Source organism: Plecotus auritus (assembly GCF_963455305.1).
Source record: "Plecotus auritus genome assembly, chromosome: 8".
NCBI lineage: Eukaryota > Metazoa > Chordata > Mammalia > Chiroptera > Vespertilionidae > Plecotus > Plecotus auritus.
In genome coordinates, this window is record NC_137782.1 from 64,307,544 (window position 1) to 64,324,305 (window position 16,762).

General features: G+C 54.0%; 1 protein-coding gene across 1 annotated transcript; it reads right to left on the reverse strand.

The window, feature by feature from the left end:
* Positions 1 to 142: 142 nt before the first annotated feature.
* Positions 143 to 13,475, reverse strand: MYLK2 (myosin light chain kinase 2). Its single transcript, XM_080683817.1, has 13 exons — positions 13,427 to 13,475; positions 13,235 to 13,334; positions 11,177 to 12,773; positions 9,986 to 10,278; positions 8,307 to 8,412; positions 7,717 to 7,810; positions 5,125 to 5,234; positions 4,905 to 5,046; positions 3,263 to 3,333; positions 3,032 to 3,160; positions 2,318 to 2,470; positions 2,040 to 2,172; positions 143 to 1,092 (listed from the first exon to the last, which is right to left on the reverse strand). The coding sequence occupies exons 2-13, from the start codon at positions 13,284 to 13,286 to the stop codon at positions 1,012 to 1,014; spliced, it is 2,961 nt and encodes a 986-aa protein (XP_080539943.1). The 5' UTR covers positions 13,287 to 13,334; positions 13,427 to 13,475; the 3' UTR covers positions 143 to 1,011.
* Between the last annotated feature and the right edge of the window lie 3,287 nt (positions 13,476 to 16,762).

Genomic DNA, 16,762 nt, shown 5'->3' on the forward strand with positions numbered 1-16,762 from the left:
CATGCCCTGGGCAGTGTGGCTCCTGAGGCTGCACCGGTGACGATTACACTGGGAACCAACACATCGCTCACTGGCTGGCATGCAGCAGTTCTCAGTGAATGGGGGTCGCCTGTGACTTCATCTAAATAAATGAATGCAGAGAGATGAGGCCACATCCAACCTGTACATTTATTTACAAGGCACAAGCTGAGAGCAGGTTGGGGGCTGCCCACGGCCTTTGCACTCCTCCAGGGCCTGCTGACTCCATCATCTGAAGCCCACGTGGCAGGGATGGGGGCCCACAGTGGCTGGATTGAGCCAGCGAGGCCCTCAGGCAAGTTCGGGGGTGGTCTTCCATCCTTGGCCGCTCCCTGCCCCCTCCGCCAGGCCTGGGCTGGGCGTCCTCTCTCTCACTCAGAGTTCCTGTGTGTTGGTGGTCGGCAAGGAAGGTGGGTGGGAGCTGGAGCTGGCCAGATGGTGTGCGCTAGGCCTTATCTGTTGGGTGTAGGGAGGCAGGCGGGGCGTGAAGAGCCTCTTTCACAAAGCCTGCTCTGTCTCCCGGCAGCTGGGCCTCAGGAATCGACTTTGTTGCCTTCCTGCCCCACCAAGAGCCTCCCATCCACAACCGCAGGAACCCCACACACTGGGACCCCAGCCCTCCCACTTCAGCTGAGAGCAAGCTCAGGCCAGGGATGCCCGGGTGGGGCCAAGCAGGGGTCACCAGGCCAACAGTTCCAAGACGGGGAGCCAGGGAGGGAACAACGGGCCTGTGGCATCTGGGCTGTGGCTGATGAGCCGGAGCCTGTCTGGGGAGGCGTTAGCAGGATGGATTCAGGCCACATCCGAGGCAGCTCTCATCGGGGAAGCGGTCACTGTGTGGGGGTGTGGGGAGCCCCGAGCCTCCCAGCCTGGCGCAGCCTTGTCCTGGCCAGCCCACCCTGGGGTCTGGCCATCTGCTCTGGCCTTCTGGGCTGTGAGGTCTCAGCCCTGGCCACCGTGCAGCTGCATCCAGGCCTCAGCCGCTTCTGGGGCTCAGACCCCCAGAGCCATCAGTGCCCCTGAGCTGCTGATCTTCTTGAAGCGATTGGCAGCGCTGACAGCAATGAAGTTTTTCTGGGGAATGGTGGAGAGGGGTCTCAGTCAGCATCAGGGCAGCTAGCTGAGTGTCTCCTAAAGTCCCCTTTATTGTAGGAGGGCCAGATGCCAGGGAGGGTGCAGTGCTCAAAATGGCCACAGGAGGCGCCATGACTGCATCCCCCAGGATTCCTTCCTTCCACCGATTTGTCAGCCAGACTAGTGCTCTGTCAAGGTGCTCCAAGTAAAAGATAACCCCCCGCCATGGCCAGTGAGTCCCTCCACACCTGCCTCCCGCTCCTCTCTGCGCTCATCTCCCCCACCCCTTTGGTTCTTCATCAGTACTGGTTTCCTACCTGTTCCTCACACTTGCCAACCATGCTTCTCCCTCAGGGCCTCTGCATTGGCTGTTCCCTCTGCCTGGGACACTCTTCCTCTAGGACCGCTCACCCCTCACCTCCTTCAGGTCTTTGTTCACATTCTCCCCCTCAGTGAGTCCTCCCTGAGCACCTATTTAGAAGTGCGACCTCTCCTCTGGTACTCCTGACCGTCCTTGTTCCTTCTGGAGCCCTTCCTTAACCCTTTTCATATCTCCCAACACCCCCCCCCCACCACCACCACCACCACCAAAAGTAAGTCCACAAAGACTGAAATCCTGTGTCTTATCCACTGGTGTATCCCCAGTGCCTAGAGGTAGTAGAGGCTCAATAAATATTTGAAAAATGAAGGAAGGAAGCCTGTGATGAGGTCAGAGACCTTTTCCTGACCCTGAGCCCCAGATGGACGCCCCTCCTCAGGGTGGAGGGGGTGGGTGGAAGGTCAGAGCCAGCCCAGGACAAAGAGAAAAGCCAACCCTGTTTTCCAGACAGGGCCAGGCCTGGTGGATGGAACCTGCCAAGGCAGGACTGGTGGGGCCCTGAACCTGGTGCCAGGGGCTCTTCCCGCCTTGCCGCCCCTCCCTTCAGCCACCCCCAGCCCAGTGGTACCTTCCAGCGTCTCTTCATGAGGTATTTCTTAAGCAAGATCTGGGACTTGAGGCGTCGATTACAGCGCTTGGCTTTCTCTGCCAGGTTGTTGAGCCAGGGGTGGGCGAGGCACTGGGCAGCGCTCATGCGGGCTCTGTGGGGAGGGTGCAGCGTGGAGGGGGTGGGTGGCATGCCCACAGGCACTGGACCCAGCCGGCCTTCCAACCAGTTCCCACCCAGCCTGCACACGCATGCACTGGGCTCGCACAGTGGGGTTCGTGTCCTGTGGTGAGCCTCACCCCTGGTCCTTGACGATGAGGTGGGAGACAAAGTCTTTGGCCTCATCTGACACAGCCTCGAAGGTCTCCTCGTCAAAGTACCAGTTGGCAGCTAGAACATTGTTTAGGGTCTCTGTGTCATCATCTCCCAGGAAGGGGGAGAGGCCGCTCAGCCTGGAGGGAGGAGATGGTAGAGGGCAGCAAGGTGAGATTGGAGATGCTAAGTCACCTTGGAGGGTTTGGGGGATGGGGATAGATCCTAGGAGGCAGCACCAGATGCTGAAAAGACCCCCAGCCTCTCACGTGGGACAGACCTGAGTTTGAATCTGGCTGGGTGACCTTGGGCAAGTCACTTCCCCTCTCTGAGCCTCACTCTTCTCATCTGTAAAATGGGCATAATCATCCCAGCTTCCCAGGGTTACAGTGAAGAAGAGGAATGGTGAGTGCACAAAAATGTCCACCACCCCTGCCCCCACCCGGGGTCATCAGAGATCTGCTGTCCAGAGCCCTGGGCTGGGATGCTATGCCTTTAGGGGCCTTGGTTTCTCCATTTGTAAAATGGGTACCAAGTTCCCCTTTCCTGGTTCTCCCTAACACTCCCAACACCCAGCAAAACCCTGACTGAGTGAATGAGTGAGGTGAGACCACCTCACCTGGACCCCAAGGCCAGTCTTGGCCTCAGCTGCCCACCCAGGCGCCCCAACCCCAGGAACACCATGCTCCCTTGGGGCTCACAGCATGTAGGTGATGACCCCCATACTCCACATGTCTGTCTTGTCAGAGATTTGGTCGTAATTCACCACCTCAGGAGATAGGAACTCTGGGGTCCCAAAATTCACCTTCAGCTTCTCGTTGGGGTTATACCTGGGGGTGAGACCAAATGCTCAGAGCACAGCCCACTGTTTTTCCCTTGCCCTCTGCCCTCCTCAGAGGCTGGCCCTGGCCTCCCCCCGCCCCAGGTGGTACCTCCGTGCCAGGCCGAAGTCAATGATCTTCACCAAATGGCCAGTGTTGTTGACACACAGGATGTTCTCTGGCTGAGGAGAAGGGGTGGCCTGGATTGGCCTCTGGCCCAGCTCACCCTCCCTCCCCATTCAAGTCCACCCAAGTCCCAGGTCCAGCCAGAGGCCCAGGCTGCCAGAGTTAGCAGCCCATCCAAGCCCCCAGACCCGCCTGCTGCAGGCACAGATGTGGAACCTGAGCGCCCGAGAGGGATTTGGATGAGGCCTCGCAGCACCAGGCGTCTGGATGGGTGCAGACGGCATTTTCCCTCATCTCAGGCCAGGAAAGAACAGTGCTCTAGTAGTTCGGAGGATGGAGTAATTCTGTGCCCTGGTGAGAGGCTAGTTCAGGGTCACCACCAGGTACTTGGAGCTCCAGAGACCAGAGAAAGAAAATACTAGCTCAGGGCTCTCAGAAGAAGCCTCTTGAGTATGGAGGGGCTTCACGCTGCTCCTAGCATGCTCTAAGAGGTGCTACTCTTGTCTCCCCAGTTAGGGATGATGACAACACCTACAAATGTCAGGCCCTGTACAGTCACTTTCCGCGATTAGCTCCTCAATCTTTCCAACAGCTCTATGAGGCAGACTGTCCCTTTCCGTGCCCATTTCACAGCTGAGAAAACTGAGGCTCAGGCACAGAAGTGACTTGGCTACAGTCACCCAACAAGTAAGTGAAGTGCCAGGGCTTGATGCCAGGACTGTCTGACTCCAGCGCTGGTCTTTTGATGTCATTCTGCCTGCTGCCAGCCAGCAAAGACACACAGGGTAGGGGCGGGGCAGAGAGCGTGCTTTTGCTCTTCTCTCGGCCCCTCTACTCCCCACCCTCAGTATTGAACTAAGACCCATAGGTGCTCAGCCATGGCTCCCAGAATCCTATGTGAGTGAAGTTACTTCAAGGCTAGTCCCTCCCACTCTGGGTCTTCATATAACACAAGGGCACTACCAGTTGATCATAAAATCTATCGCTTCCCCTAACCTGCTATGTACAAGGACTGAGCAAGGTCGGAAGAGGGATATAAATATTCTTTCATTAAGCATTTTTTGTTAGCGCCTACTATGTGTATATTGCTGCACTGACACTATACTTACTGGTTTGTCTTTCTGACGCCCCTCCTAGTACGTCAGCTTCCTAGGGGCAGGCATTTTAATCTGTTTAGTTGACCCCGGATCCGCACCTGCTGTCTGGCATGGAGTAGGCCCTCAACAAATATTTGTTGACTAAATAGACAAACACCTGCTTCCAGGTGTTTGTCTATTTAGTGTCTTTCAGGGCCCAGCACAGAAGTAAATGCTTTTGCAACACTTATTAGTAAGTTCTTTGTGGGAGGCACTTGGGGATCACAGGGCTGCAAAAGACACTTTCAACAAGTATCTAGTATGAGACTAGAAGTCCTAAGAGCTAGGAACAAGTCTTTTACTTTGTTTTCTGTCTCCTTTATTTCTGGTATTTAGTAAGTGCTCAGTAAACCCTTTTTGAGTCTACAGGTGGGAGGATGGATGGAGGGAGAGGAGAAGGGGTGGGAGGATGGAGGGATGGCTGGTTGCAACACTGATTTGAAGTGGTCAGATGCTGCTCCTGACCCTCCCAGGAGACCCAGCTCCAGTACCTTGAGGTCCAGGTGCAGAACCTGCATCTCATGCATGAAGAGGATCCCGTCGCAGATCTGCCTGACAAACACCATGGTGTCCACCTCGGTCAGCTGGTAGTCCTCATCCACGATCCTCTCGAAGAGCTCGCCGCCCTCGATGCTGTGTGCACAGACCCCTCTACAGGCTGCTCCTGGGCCCGTGGCACCCCCCAGCCCCTCCCCTACTGCTGGCACTCACTACTCCAAGAACAGGATGATGTCATGTGGGGTCTCGATGGCTGCGTAGAGCTGGATCAGATTGCGGTGGTTGAGCTGGTTCATAACCTCGATCTCAAGCATCACCATTTCCTGGGGACAAGGGAAGCCGGGGCCCATCCAAGTGTCATCACTCCCTGCCCTCCACCCTCCAGACCTGCACCCTGACGGGAACCTGACCTGGACCACGGCCCAGCCTCCTCCTCACTGGCCTCCTTGCCCACCCCCAAGCCTGTGTCCTCACCACCCCCAGTCCTTCCTGCTGGGACACCATTCCTGGAAGAATACTGGGAATCCAAGGGCTCAGACCTCCCCGCTCATCACTCCCCTCCGTACACTCTCTCCCTGGGCATTCTCCTCAAGCCCCATGACTAGATAATTCCACCCGAATGTGATCAATCTCCAAATACATCTCTCCACCTCTGAGCACTCCTTTGAACTCAACACACCCATATCTCCAACTGCCCAGCTGCCATTTCCCTTGGATGTCTAGAGGCATCGCAACTCGGTCAAGTCCAAAATTAAACCCTTGATACCACCCCTTCCCCACATTTGAGCTTGTCCATTAGCAATAGGACATTGCTCTTCACCCAGGTGTGCAGGACTACAAGTTAGGAGCAATCCCAGATTCTTCTCTTGATCTTGCTTCCTCACACCCCATTTCCAATCCATTAGTAAATCTTCTGACTCTACCTTCAAACCAGATTACAAATCTAATGATTTCTCACCTCCTCCACCACTGCCTTCCTAGCCTAAGCCACCATTATTTGTCACTTTGAGAAAGTTTGCAAGCCAGTTGTCACACTGGTAGTTTGAAATCAGTTATGGTAGAAATATTTTCACCACGGAAATTGGCAAATGCCACCAGTCAGGCCTCTCCTTGAACTTTCTCACCACCACCCCCGCCCCGTCCCCAGGACATTGTATCACTACCCGAATCACTTCATCTCTCTCATTCCATTCCTCCATTCATATCTCACCTTACATACATTCCTCAGAGAGGCCTAACCTCGCCCCGCTCTATCTGCACACCCCCTCACAGCTCCACACTCCCTGTTTCTTACCTGCCTTTATTTTTCTTCCTAGCACTTCTCAGTTCCTGGCACCAGGCTTATGGTTGCATTTTTTTTTTTAATATATTTTATTGATATTTTACAGAGAGGAAGGGAGAGGGATAGAGAGCTAGAAACATCGATGAGAGAGAAACATCGATCAGCTGCCTCCTGCACACCCCCCACTGGGGTTGTGCCCGCAACCAAGGTACATGCCCTTGACCGGAATCGAACCTGGGACCCTTCAGTCCACAGGCCGACGCTCTATCCACTGAGCCAAACCGGTTTCGGCTATGGTTGCATTTTGCTTTTTAGTTGTCTATTTCTCTCCTCTAGCATGTCAACCCATAAGGGCAGGGACTCTTTTAGTTCACTGCCATTTCCTTTGCACATTGAATGGCACACCAAAAACTGCTTGGTAATTAATTAACCAATAGCTGCCTCCAGTGAATGTATGCAGCACACATGGATTGAGCATCTACACTGAGTCAGGCCCATGATAGAGGCCTGGGGACCCAGCAGTCAATAACATGGATCCAGGCCCTGTCAAGCGGAAGAGGCAGAGAAAGACAGAGTCACATAGAAAATACATGCCTCCCACATGTGATTAGAGCTATGATGGGGGTTCAGGCTCCGGCACTTGGAGCAACTCCTCATGCTCTTTCTGGGCTCCAGGCCTCTGCACGTGCTGTGGTCTCTGCCTGGAATGCCCATAAGCTCACTTCTCAGCTCCCTCTGCCTCAACTCAAGGGTCCCAGCATTCCCTGCTATTTCCACACTCAGTCCTCTCCTCCCACAGTCCCTCCTTCTTCATAGTCTTCATGACAGCAGTCCAGGAAGGTTCCCTGACCCACAGGCTGAAACAGGAGCCTCCTCTGCCCTCTCCTCACTGCCGCCCTGCCCTAGCTTTCCCAGGTTACAGCTCTCACTGCACCAGGTGGCTAGGTTGTCCTCACCTCCTCACACCCGACTCCCCGCTCCATGTGAGCCTCTGCCTGCATTCCCTCCTTCCTTATTCCTTCCTCGCTTATTTCCCCTTCCTTCCTCCCTCCCTTCCTTCCTTCCTTCCTTCCTTCCTTCCTTCCTTCCTTCCTTCCTTCCTTCTTTCCTTCCTTCCTCAACAAGCCCTGCTCTCGGCCTCCTCTGAGCCAGGCCTGGGCTGGGTGCTAGGGGCAGAACTCTAGAGCAGGCCTGCTCACTTTGGAGCTGCCTGAGGGCAGGGACCACAGTCACTTCGCTTCCAGATGCCCAGTGCCCAGCACAGGACCTGCCCCAGAGCCTGCACTTTTCATTATTTGTTGAATTGAACAAAACAGAGGGTATGAATATCCTGTGCCTAGAAGGGGAAGTCCCCGGGATGAGTTCACTAACTGAGGTGTCTGGTTTATGTTTAGGGGCATCAGGCCCCAGTGGTAGGGCTGTCTATCTGTCCATCCGGACAGACACATGAGTAGAGGAAGGTGAGAGGCCCCCACACTCCAAAGATCCCCTCTCTCACATAACCAAGCCCCCACCCCCACTACCTTGTCTTTGGGTGTCTGTTTCTTGATGACCTTGGCTGCCAACTTGAGGCCGGTGGCTTTCTCTGTACAGGTACAGACTGCTCCAAACTTGCCGCTGGAGAGAGACGAGGCTGGAGGTGAGGGGGTGAGGGGGCAAGGGCTGAGGGGGCCTGTGCTCTGTGCCCATCTGGATCCCCACTGTGAGATGGGAACACTCGTCCCAACCAGCCCTCACTTCCTCCTGAAGCTCTACTTCTGGGACAATGGCTGAACCACACAAACTGTGGACACAGGAAGGACGGGCTGATCCGAAGAGTGGTCCCTGATGTGACAACCTGGAGCTCTGGGCCCCAGGGAGGAAACCTCCAGGGCTTTTTACAAAGCAGGAATCCACTGAGACAGACAGGAAAATACCGTGTGCTCCTATCGGAAATACTGAATGGCCGATGATGTGTCTGTTTGAGTGACCGCGACATGATGTGACTGACAGCTTGCACATGACAGGCGCGACCACTAGAAGCCATGTGTTCGCTGGCTGGGCCTTGCACAGGGAAGATGTAAAGCTTCAGGGGCTTCAATGCTCTTCAGTGGCCCAGGGGCCCAGCTCTTACCCGCCCAGTGTCTCCTTGGAGTTCATGCTGAATTGACTGTTGACATTCCCGGTCCTCAGCTCCACAATGCGGTGGGGGAAGGGGGCCGGGGGTGGTGGGCAATCGTCTGGAGGCAGAGCAGAGCCATCACAGTCAGTGCCAGGGGCTGCTGAGGATCCACCTAGCACTCCCCCCACCCCCTACGCCACCCCCACCCCTCACCCCCACCCCACCCCCGCCTGGCCTGGGCCCATACCTGGGGGACAGCTGGCTCCAGGACAAGGGCTAGGGGACTCAGTTTCCAATTTCAGCTCTGCCACCACCATACAAAATGGCCTTGGGAGGCCTCTGCCTCTGACAGAGGGAGGCTCACCTACCCCCCCCCCCCCCCCCCGCACCACAATGGGGATGGCCCATTAGACTACTGGGACCCTCCCCAGCTACCTGCATCCCAAGCCATCTGCATTTCCATTGAAGAAAAAGGGGCCAGATAGGGGTTACTATGTCTGATGGGGGCAGTGATGGGATCTGCCTACCATCCCCTCAAATAACACCACAGGCTGGCCAGGCCAGCGGAATGGGTGTCTAACCTGTGCTTGGCCCAGGGTTGGGGAGGGGTGGATAGATGGGGGGAGGGGCGGAGGGGGAGTGGAGGCAGGGACGGAGTTTGGTAGGGAGAGGCTGCCACCTAGTGACAACCACGGTGAACAGGGGCCCTGGCGGTGGACAGGCTGAATCATCGGGAATGGAAACCTCTTTATAAATAGCAAGAGGTGGCAGGGAAGCCGGGCTGATGATAAATCAAACGGCCCTTGGAGGTGGTTCAGGTCCCGTCACCCTAAGGATGTGATTTCTGGGCGGGGTGGGGCGGGGCGGAGGTCTCTGCGGCTTCTCAGGAGGAGGCAGGGCTCCTGGCTGCCGCCCAGCCGCCAGGCCCGCCCACCCTGTCTGGGTGGCACTGTGCCGCTCACTAGGCAGGCTGGCCAGTCTCCCAGGGCACCTCGGCCCAGGGGGGAGGGTGTCAGGACACTCTGGGCTCTCCTGACCCCATCTCACCCCACCCCCAGCCCAGCCGTACCCTGGCCCAAGCCTATTCACCCACTGGCCAAGCTCACGCATGCTCAGTGGCTCCCTGCTGTCTGCTGAATAAACCACGGCTCCTTGTCTGGTCACCAGTTAAGGCCACGCCACGGTCCTGCCCCATTGCACGTGCCAACTTCCTTGGCCACTGCTTCCACACAGACACCTGTGCTCCTCCGCTCACGAACCCTCCCCACCCCGTCCACGAAGTAGTTTAAGTACCAAAGTCTGGCATTTTAGTCCTACATTCCACCGCCCAGAGAGTTGGTGTGGCTCCAATAACCTGCCTGGCATTTTCCAAAGCCCCATATTAGCCAAAGTAAAAGAAAGCCAAAACTGAGCTCTGGAGTGAGGACGCCCCGAGAGGTGCAAGTCTTATCCTAGCTGTGGATTTGGGGGCACTCATTCCATTTCCTTTTGCTGAGCCTCCATTTCCCCATCTATCAAAAGGGTCTCGACACTCATATGGCCTGGAGTTGTGTGGCACTTAGGTGAATCAGCCTGGGTGAGACATGGCTCAAAGCAATTCAGTCCTCTCAAGTGGGGAGACTTGGGGGTCCCCCTCCCCTTTTCCCTTGAGCCCCCAGGCAGCCTCAAGCCCACACCTGCCCCTGGCCTACCCAAAATCTGGAAGCAGTCCTCCTCCCTGGCTGTGAGACAGAGGGGCTGCCCCACCTCCCATCTCTCCGGGGGCACAGCCTGGAACTTGATCCCCCTCGAGGTGTCCCCTTCCACCTCAGCCTGGCCTGAAGCCTTCTCTCCTGCTTCCTTCTGGCTGCCTTGCAGGATGTTTTCCCCTCCTTCTGCTGCTTTGGCTGGCACGAGATCTGTGGGGCTGGGGGTCACCGGGACCCCTTCAAAGATGAGCTCCGATGCCTCATTTGGGGGCTTCTCAGCCAGCGGCTTCTCTGGGCTAGAAGGTGAGAACACAGAGGTGATGCCCTTAGCAGCCACAGCCCCACTGTGGCCTCCGGCAGGGCTTCTTGCTTCCAAGCCTCATCTGCTCTCTGGAGCTAATGTAACCCTGTCCCCCAACCCCAAGTGCATGGGGCAATGTATCCAAAGCCACTTTTTGCAAAATCAAGGGATGTTAATATTATCATAAATGACTGTGGTCATTCTCTTGACTATGAATACACTAATAGATAATAACTAACCATTAATAGGATTATTGATATGATCAATCATTATATGGATATAATTAGAGAGGTAAATAGCTTTTGATTCATAAAAACAGAGGCAATGCAATTGATATTAATATAAAATTTAAATTGATAGGGTGTTATTATTGTGGTTTACAACATATCATTAATGACCTGGTTAATCTGATTAGCACTCAGGTAAGTGTAATTGATTGCATCATAAGACTGATGCTTTCTTATGAAAAGTATTAGTAAGTTATGAAAGTGTTAGGAAGGATCTACCAATCTGCTGTGAGTCATCTTTCCATGTTATACTGATAATTATATTAACAAGAGGGGCTCTCCTTTCCTCCTGATATCTCTGCTCCACCCTTGGCTAGGCCCATGTTCACAGAATAAGAGGAACTCTGGACTTCAGGTGCCAAGAGAAGAGGAGTTCCACCTGAGCGGTCTCTGAGGACCTCTCCTGCCTAACATGCTAGGCATCTATGAAATTCCTGCTTTATGCAAGGGGTCAAGAAGCTGTAGCCAATGCCCAGGCCAGAGGTAGCTGCACATCAGGACTACTCAATCCAGCACTGAATGCGACGGCAATGATTCCCAGGACAGAGGAGCTCAGCCCGACCCCTGGGACAGAGTCCCTTCCCTGACCCCAGGCAGGGCATTCACCTGGAGATGGCAGCAGGGCAGCTGGGGCAATGTAGAAAGGCTGGTGAGCCCCTCCTGGCCACTGCTTGGCTCTCTATGGCCGTCTTTCGCTCCTTGGACTCTCCAGGATCCTGGCTGCCCAAGGACTCTTGATTATCGTCGTCGTTGGGCTTCTTGACACTGGCCTCAGCCGTCTGGGTCTGCTGGGGCAGGGCTGCTGGCTGTCCAACACTGCCCAAGTCGCCTTCTCCCTCCGGGCCCTGGCTTGTAGTTGAGGGTTGGGCCAGGCCACCTTTCCCTTTCTCTGGGGCACCTTTCTTCATGGTGGGTGGACCAGATTCTTTCTCTGGATCTGGGGGGCCAGATTCTTTCTTTGGGTCTGCGGGGGCAGGTTCTTCTTTCTTTGAGGGTGGGGGGGCAGGTTCCTTCTTTGGATCTGGGGGGCCAGATTCTTTCTTTGGATCTGGGGGGCCAGATTCTTTCTTTGGATCTGGGGGGCCAGATTCTTTCTTTGAATCTGGGGGGCCAGATTCTTTCTTTGAGTCTGGGGGGCCAGATTCTTTCTTTGGATCTGGGGGTGCAGGTTCCTTCTTTGGTTCTGGGGGGGCAGGTTCTTTCTTTGGGTCTGGGGGGCCAGATTCTTTCTTTGAGTCTGGGGGGCCAGATTCTTTCTTTGGATCTGGGGGTGCAGGTTCCTTCTTTGGTTCTGGGGGGGCAGGTTCTTTCTTTGGGTCTGGGGGGCCAGATTCTTTCTTTGAGTCTGAGGGGCCAGATTCTTTCTTTGAGTCTGCGGGGGCAGGTTCCTTCTTTGGATCTGGGGGGCCAGATTCTTTCTTTGAGTCTGGGGGGCCAGATTCTTTCTTTGGGTCTGGGAGGGCAGGTTCCTTCTTTGGATCTGGGGGGGCAGGTTCTTTCTTTGAGTCTGGGGAGGCAGGTTCCTTCTTTGGATCTGGGGGGGCAGGTTCTTTCTTTGGACCTGGGGGGCCAGATTCTTTCTTTGGATTTGGGGGGCCAGATTCTTTCTTTGGGTCCAGGGGGCCAAATTCTTTCTTTGGATCAGGGGGGGCAGATTCTCCTTTCTTTGGGTCTGGGGGGGCAGGTTTCATCTTTGGATCTGGGGGGGCAGGTTCTTTCTTTGGATCTGGGGAGGCAGGTTCTTTCTTTGGATCTGGGGGACCAGATTCTTTCTTTTGGTCCAGGGGGCCAGATTCTTTCTTTGGATCAGGGGGGCCAGATTCTCCTTTCTTTGGGTCTGGGGGGGCAGGTTTCATCTTTGGATCTGCAGGGGCAGGTTCTTTCTTTGGTTCTTGGGGACCAGGGTCTTTCTTTGGGTCTGGGGGGGCAGGTTTCATCTTTGGGTCTGGGGAGTCGGGTTCCTTCTTTGGTTCTGGGGAAGCAGGTTCTTCTTTCTTTGGGTCTGGGGAGGAAGGTTTCATCTTTGGATCTGGGGGGACAGGTTCTTTCTTTGGGTCTGGAGGGGCAGGTTTCATCTTTGGATCTGGGGGGGCAGGTTCTTTCTTTGGTTCTTGGAGACCAGGGTCTTTCTTTGGGTCTGGGAGGGCAAGGTCTTTCTCTGTAGCTGGGGGTCCTTCCCCTGCTGCACCTTTAGGTGCATTGTCTGTAGAGGAGGTGAGACATCAGTCAGGATTCACCCCCCGTCCCCTCTCTCCCCAGCCAGGCTCACCAGAGACCAGCTCTGGGCCCAGGTCCCCACTAAGTAAAGATTTGCAAATGCTTGTCCCACTGAGCCTCTAGGGCCCCTTGACAGGATCTAGAGATGGGCTGTTGGGATCTCAGAGTCCTGTATGGAGGGCTCCTGGGCCTCTGCTGGGCCTGGACGTCCTGTCACTCCTTGCCCTGTATTTAGTGCCATCCATGAGAGCTTCACATTTTCCTAGTTTTTCTGGGGAGGAACTCATGTAAGCTCTTGACCAGCCCAGTCCTACCCAGAGAGAATTCAGATTTCTGAGTCCCCCATGCATCACACAAAGAGGTCTTGGGCACAGAACTGCCACTGAGGAACTGGCCCAAACACCCCTTCCCAAGCTCCTCCCTCCGCCTCCTGCCCCAGCTTGGCACCTGTTGATGAGCTCTGGATTCCCAGCTCGACTGCTCCATTTTCTGTCGCCATGAGGTAGGAAGGCGTACGCTTCCGCTTGTCTAACTCAAGTCTTTCTAGCTGCAGAGAAGCATGGGGTGTGTCAGGCTGTCGGAGTCCTCCTCTGGTCAGGCCGAGAGGCCAGGGCCAGCTGACTGAGGGGAGAGAGGTACCTGGAGCAGAGAGGGGCAACCTGGTGGCTGCCTGTATTGCAGCGGCTGCCCAGGAGCCGTCCTGGGGCAGTTGTAAGGGATTGGGCCGGGTGGGCAGAGGCGGAGGCAGGGGTGCAGGCAGGGGAGGCGGGGACGGAGGAGAGGATCTCTTACACCAGGGGCCATGCAGCTCGGACTGCCACCACCTGTCACTCTTGGCCCCCATTCAGAGGACACAGCATTCTTCCCACGGACCGACGGGGGGGTTGGGGAAGAGTGGTGTTGGAACAAGCAGAAGAGAAAAAGGAGGGGGCACCTGGGGCCCCGGGGCATGGGGCAGCAGCCTTTCCCATGCCTTGGCTTGAACAGGATCAGGGAAGGGCCTGGAAGAAGAGGGGCTCTCAGGCAGGGCTGAAGGGCAACATTATGCCCAGACTGGGCCCTGGCTCTGCCCACCTGCATCCCACATGTCCTGGGGTCCCCCAGAACCTGATTAGAGCCACACAGGCCCAGAAATAATCACCCTGACCCCAGTGCCCAGCTCTGTGCCCATGAGCTCTGCCTGGCAATTGGACCTACTTGGACCATCTTTGGTTAAGAAATTGTCTCAGAGGCTCTTGCTCAACATGCCCATGGGCCTAAATGCCTTTTCTTTTGAAAATGTCTTTTTCAAATCATTGATCGGCTGCCTCCTGCATGCCTGCTACTGGGGATCAAGCCTGCAATCCGGGCATGTGCCCTGACTGGGAATCAAACTGTGACCTCCTGGTTTATGGGTCAATGCTCAACCACTGACCCACACCAGCGGGCTACCCTTTAACTTTTTTATTTGAACCATGAACTATATGAACAGTTTACTATTCAAAGTGAGTGAATATTTCCAATATATTTTTATTGATTTCAGAGATGAAGGGAGAGAGAGAGATAGAAACAAAGATGACAAGAGAGAATCATTGATCGGCTGCCTCCTGCATGCCCCACACTGGGAATCGAGCCCACAACCCCGGGCATGTGCCCTGACTGGGAATTGAACCATGACCTCCTGGTTCATAGATCAACACTTAACCACTGAGCCATGCCGGCCGAACTGAGTGAATATTTTTTTAAGTGAGAAAATGCTGAGGAGGTTGGTACTGGCTAGAAAAAAAACAGAGTTGGAGCTCCTTCCTCATTCCTTACAACTTTTGCTCTTCCTGGCCCTCTCCTCTTCCATTTCTCTCCTCAAGGTCCAGTTGACAGACAGCCTGCCTCTTCTAGAAAGAAAAAATAGTAACTGATCCTGTCTAGTACTTGCCACATGTATCAGGCCTTGTTCTTGGTGCTCTTGTGTTGATTCACTCATGTGATCTTCAGAACAATCCAATGAGGTAGGTACAACTTCAGATGGGTAAACTGAGGCACGGAGAAGTTAAATAATTTACTCAAAGTCATCCAGTTTGTAAGGGACTGAGCTGGGACTTGAAACCAGGCTCTCTGAAGGGAAGGGAGCTCCCTTTTTTTTTTTTTTTTTTTTTTAGTGCATACTATTTTTAGCTTTATCCATATTGTCTTAAAACATCATCTTTTTAAAAAATATATGTTTTTATTGATTCCAGAGAGAGGAAGGGAGAGGGAGAGAGAGATAGAAACATCAAAGATTAGAGAGAATCATTGATCAGCTGCCTCCTGCATGCTCCCTACTGGGGATTGAGCCCACAACCTAGGCATGTGTCCTGACAGGGAATCAAACCATGACCTCCTGGTTCATGCGTCGATGCTCAATCATTGAGCCACACCGATCGGGCTTTTTTTTTCCCTCACCTGAGGAGTGAGGATATTTTTCCAATGATTTTTAGAGAGAGAGGAGAGACATCGATGTGAGAAACACATCAATTGGTTGCCTCCCGAATGCACCCCAACCGGAGGCGGGAACCAAACCTGCAACCCAGTCATGTGCCCTTGACCGGGAGTTGAACCTGTGACCCTCCAGTGTGCAGGCCAACACTCTAACCACTGAACCATGCTGGCCAGGGCTTAAAACATTATCTGATAACTCTGTGGGGAGCTTTCATCTTATTTTCTAGGTGAAGACAGGGAGGATCAAAAAATTGAGTGACTTGCCATGGCCAGTGTGGTTCAGTTGGTTGGGCGTCATCCAGTGCACCACAGGGTTGCCTGATTCCTGGTCAGGGCACATGCCTGGGTTGCAGGCTCGATCTCCAGTAGTGTGTGAACAGGAGGCAGCTGACTGACGTTATGCTCTCACCCCTCCCATGTAGATGTTTCTCTCTCTCTCCTGCTCCCTCTCTAAAAATCAATTTTAAAAAATATTTTTTTTTAAATTGAGTTACTTGCACAAAGTCACTCCACAAGTAAGGGGAGTCCAGACAGAAATGTCCTTCTTCACAACCCAAAGTTCTCTTTCTTCCATAAAATTTCCCTGCCTGTGCTCGCCCCACTGTCCCCGCTGGGGTCTCAGCATTCTGGAGGTTGAAATGCTTCCTGTCTGCACCTACTATTGGGAGCCCCTGGCCCCCATTTGGTTGTCCCTGTAGCAGATTCTGGTTTAGCTTGAAAGGCTGGGCCTCCCTCCTCTGGCCTCCTTCAACTCCAGGTTGATCCCACTATGAACACTGTCTGGGAGCCCTAGAGGGCAGGGGCTGTATGATGCTCACATGTGTCCCCAGCACAAGGCGTACTTGCCAATCAGTGTTTGATGAGACTAGCAAGGGTCTTGACTTGGTATGGGAACTGCTCTACCATGATGGCCTTTGCTGACATCCTCTTGCTATCAGGGTGGTTGTCAATACTGCTCACTTATTGAGTGCCCACCAAGGGCCAGGCCTGACTCTGCCGAAGGCTTCCCTCCAGCTCATTGGATCCTCACAAGGGACTCCAGGGGCCAAATGTTAGACCATTTCAATGGTGCAGAAACTGATGCTAAGAAAGGGTAAGAGGCTTGTCTCTATTGAATAGCTTCAAATTACTCAGATTCAAATCCAGAGCCACCTCCTGATGAAACCAAAATCCAGGCTTAGACAACATAAGGGGCTTAACTTGCTACCTTTGTCACGGTTATGATTCCCAAATAATAAATAGCACTTACTGAACCCTTATGTAAACAAGCCAGACCCTGGATAAGCAACTTCATGAGTGTCTTCAATTCAGCTCTTACAATCTCCGTGGTTAGGAGCTCTGTCAGCCAAGCTGAGACTAACAGGCGTGGGCAAAGGCCTTTGCTTGTCTCCTCATCTGTAGGAGGAACATCTTCCTCACAGGGGGAGGGATATAGGAACAGGGCCTGGGTACATAGTACGTGCATTATAAATATTATTCCAACCCATTTCAAAGATGTGAAGGAAAACTGAGTCACAGGGT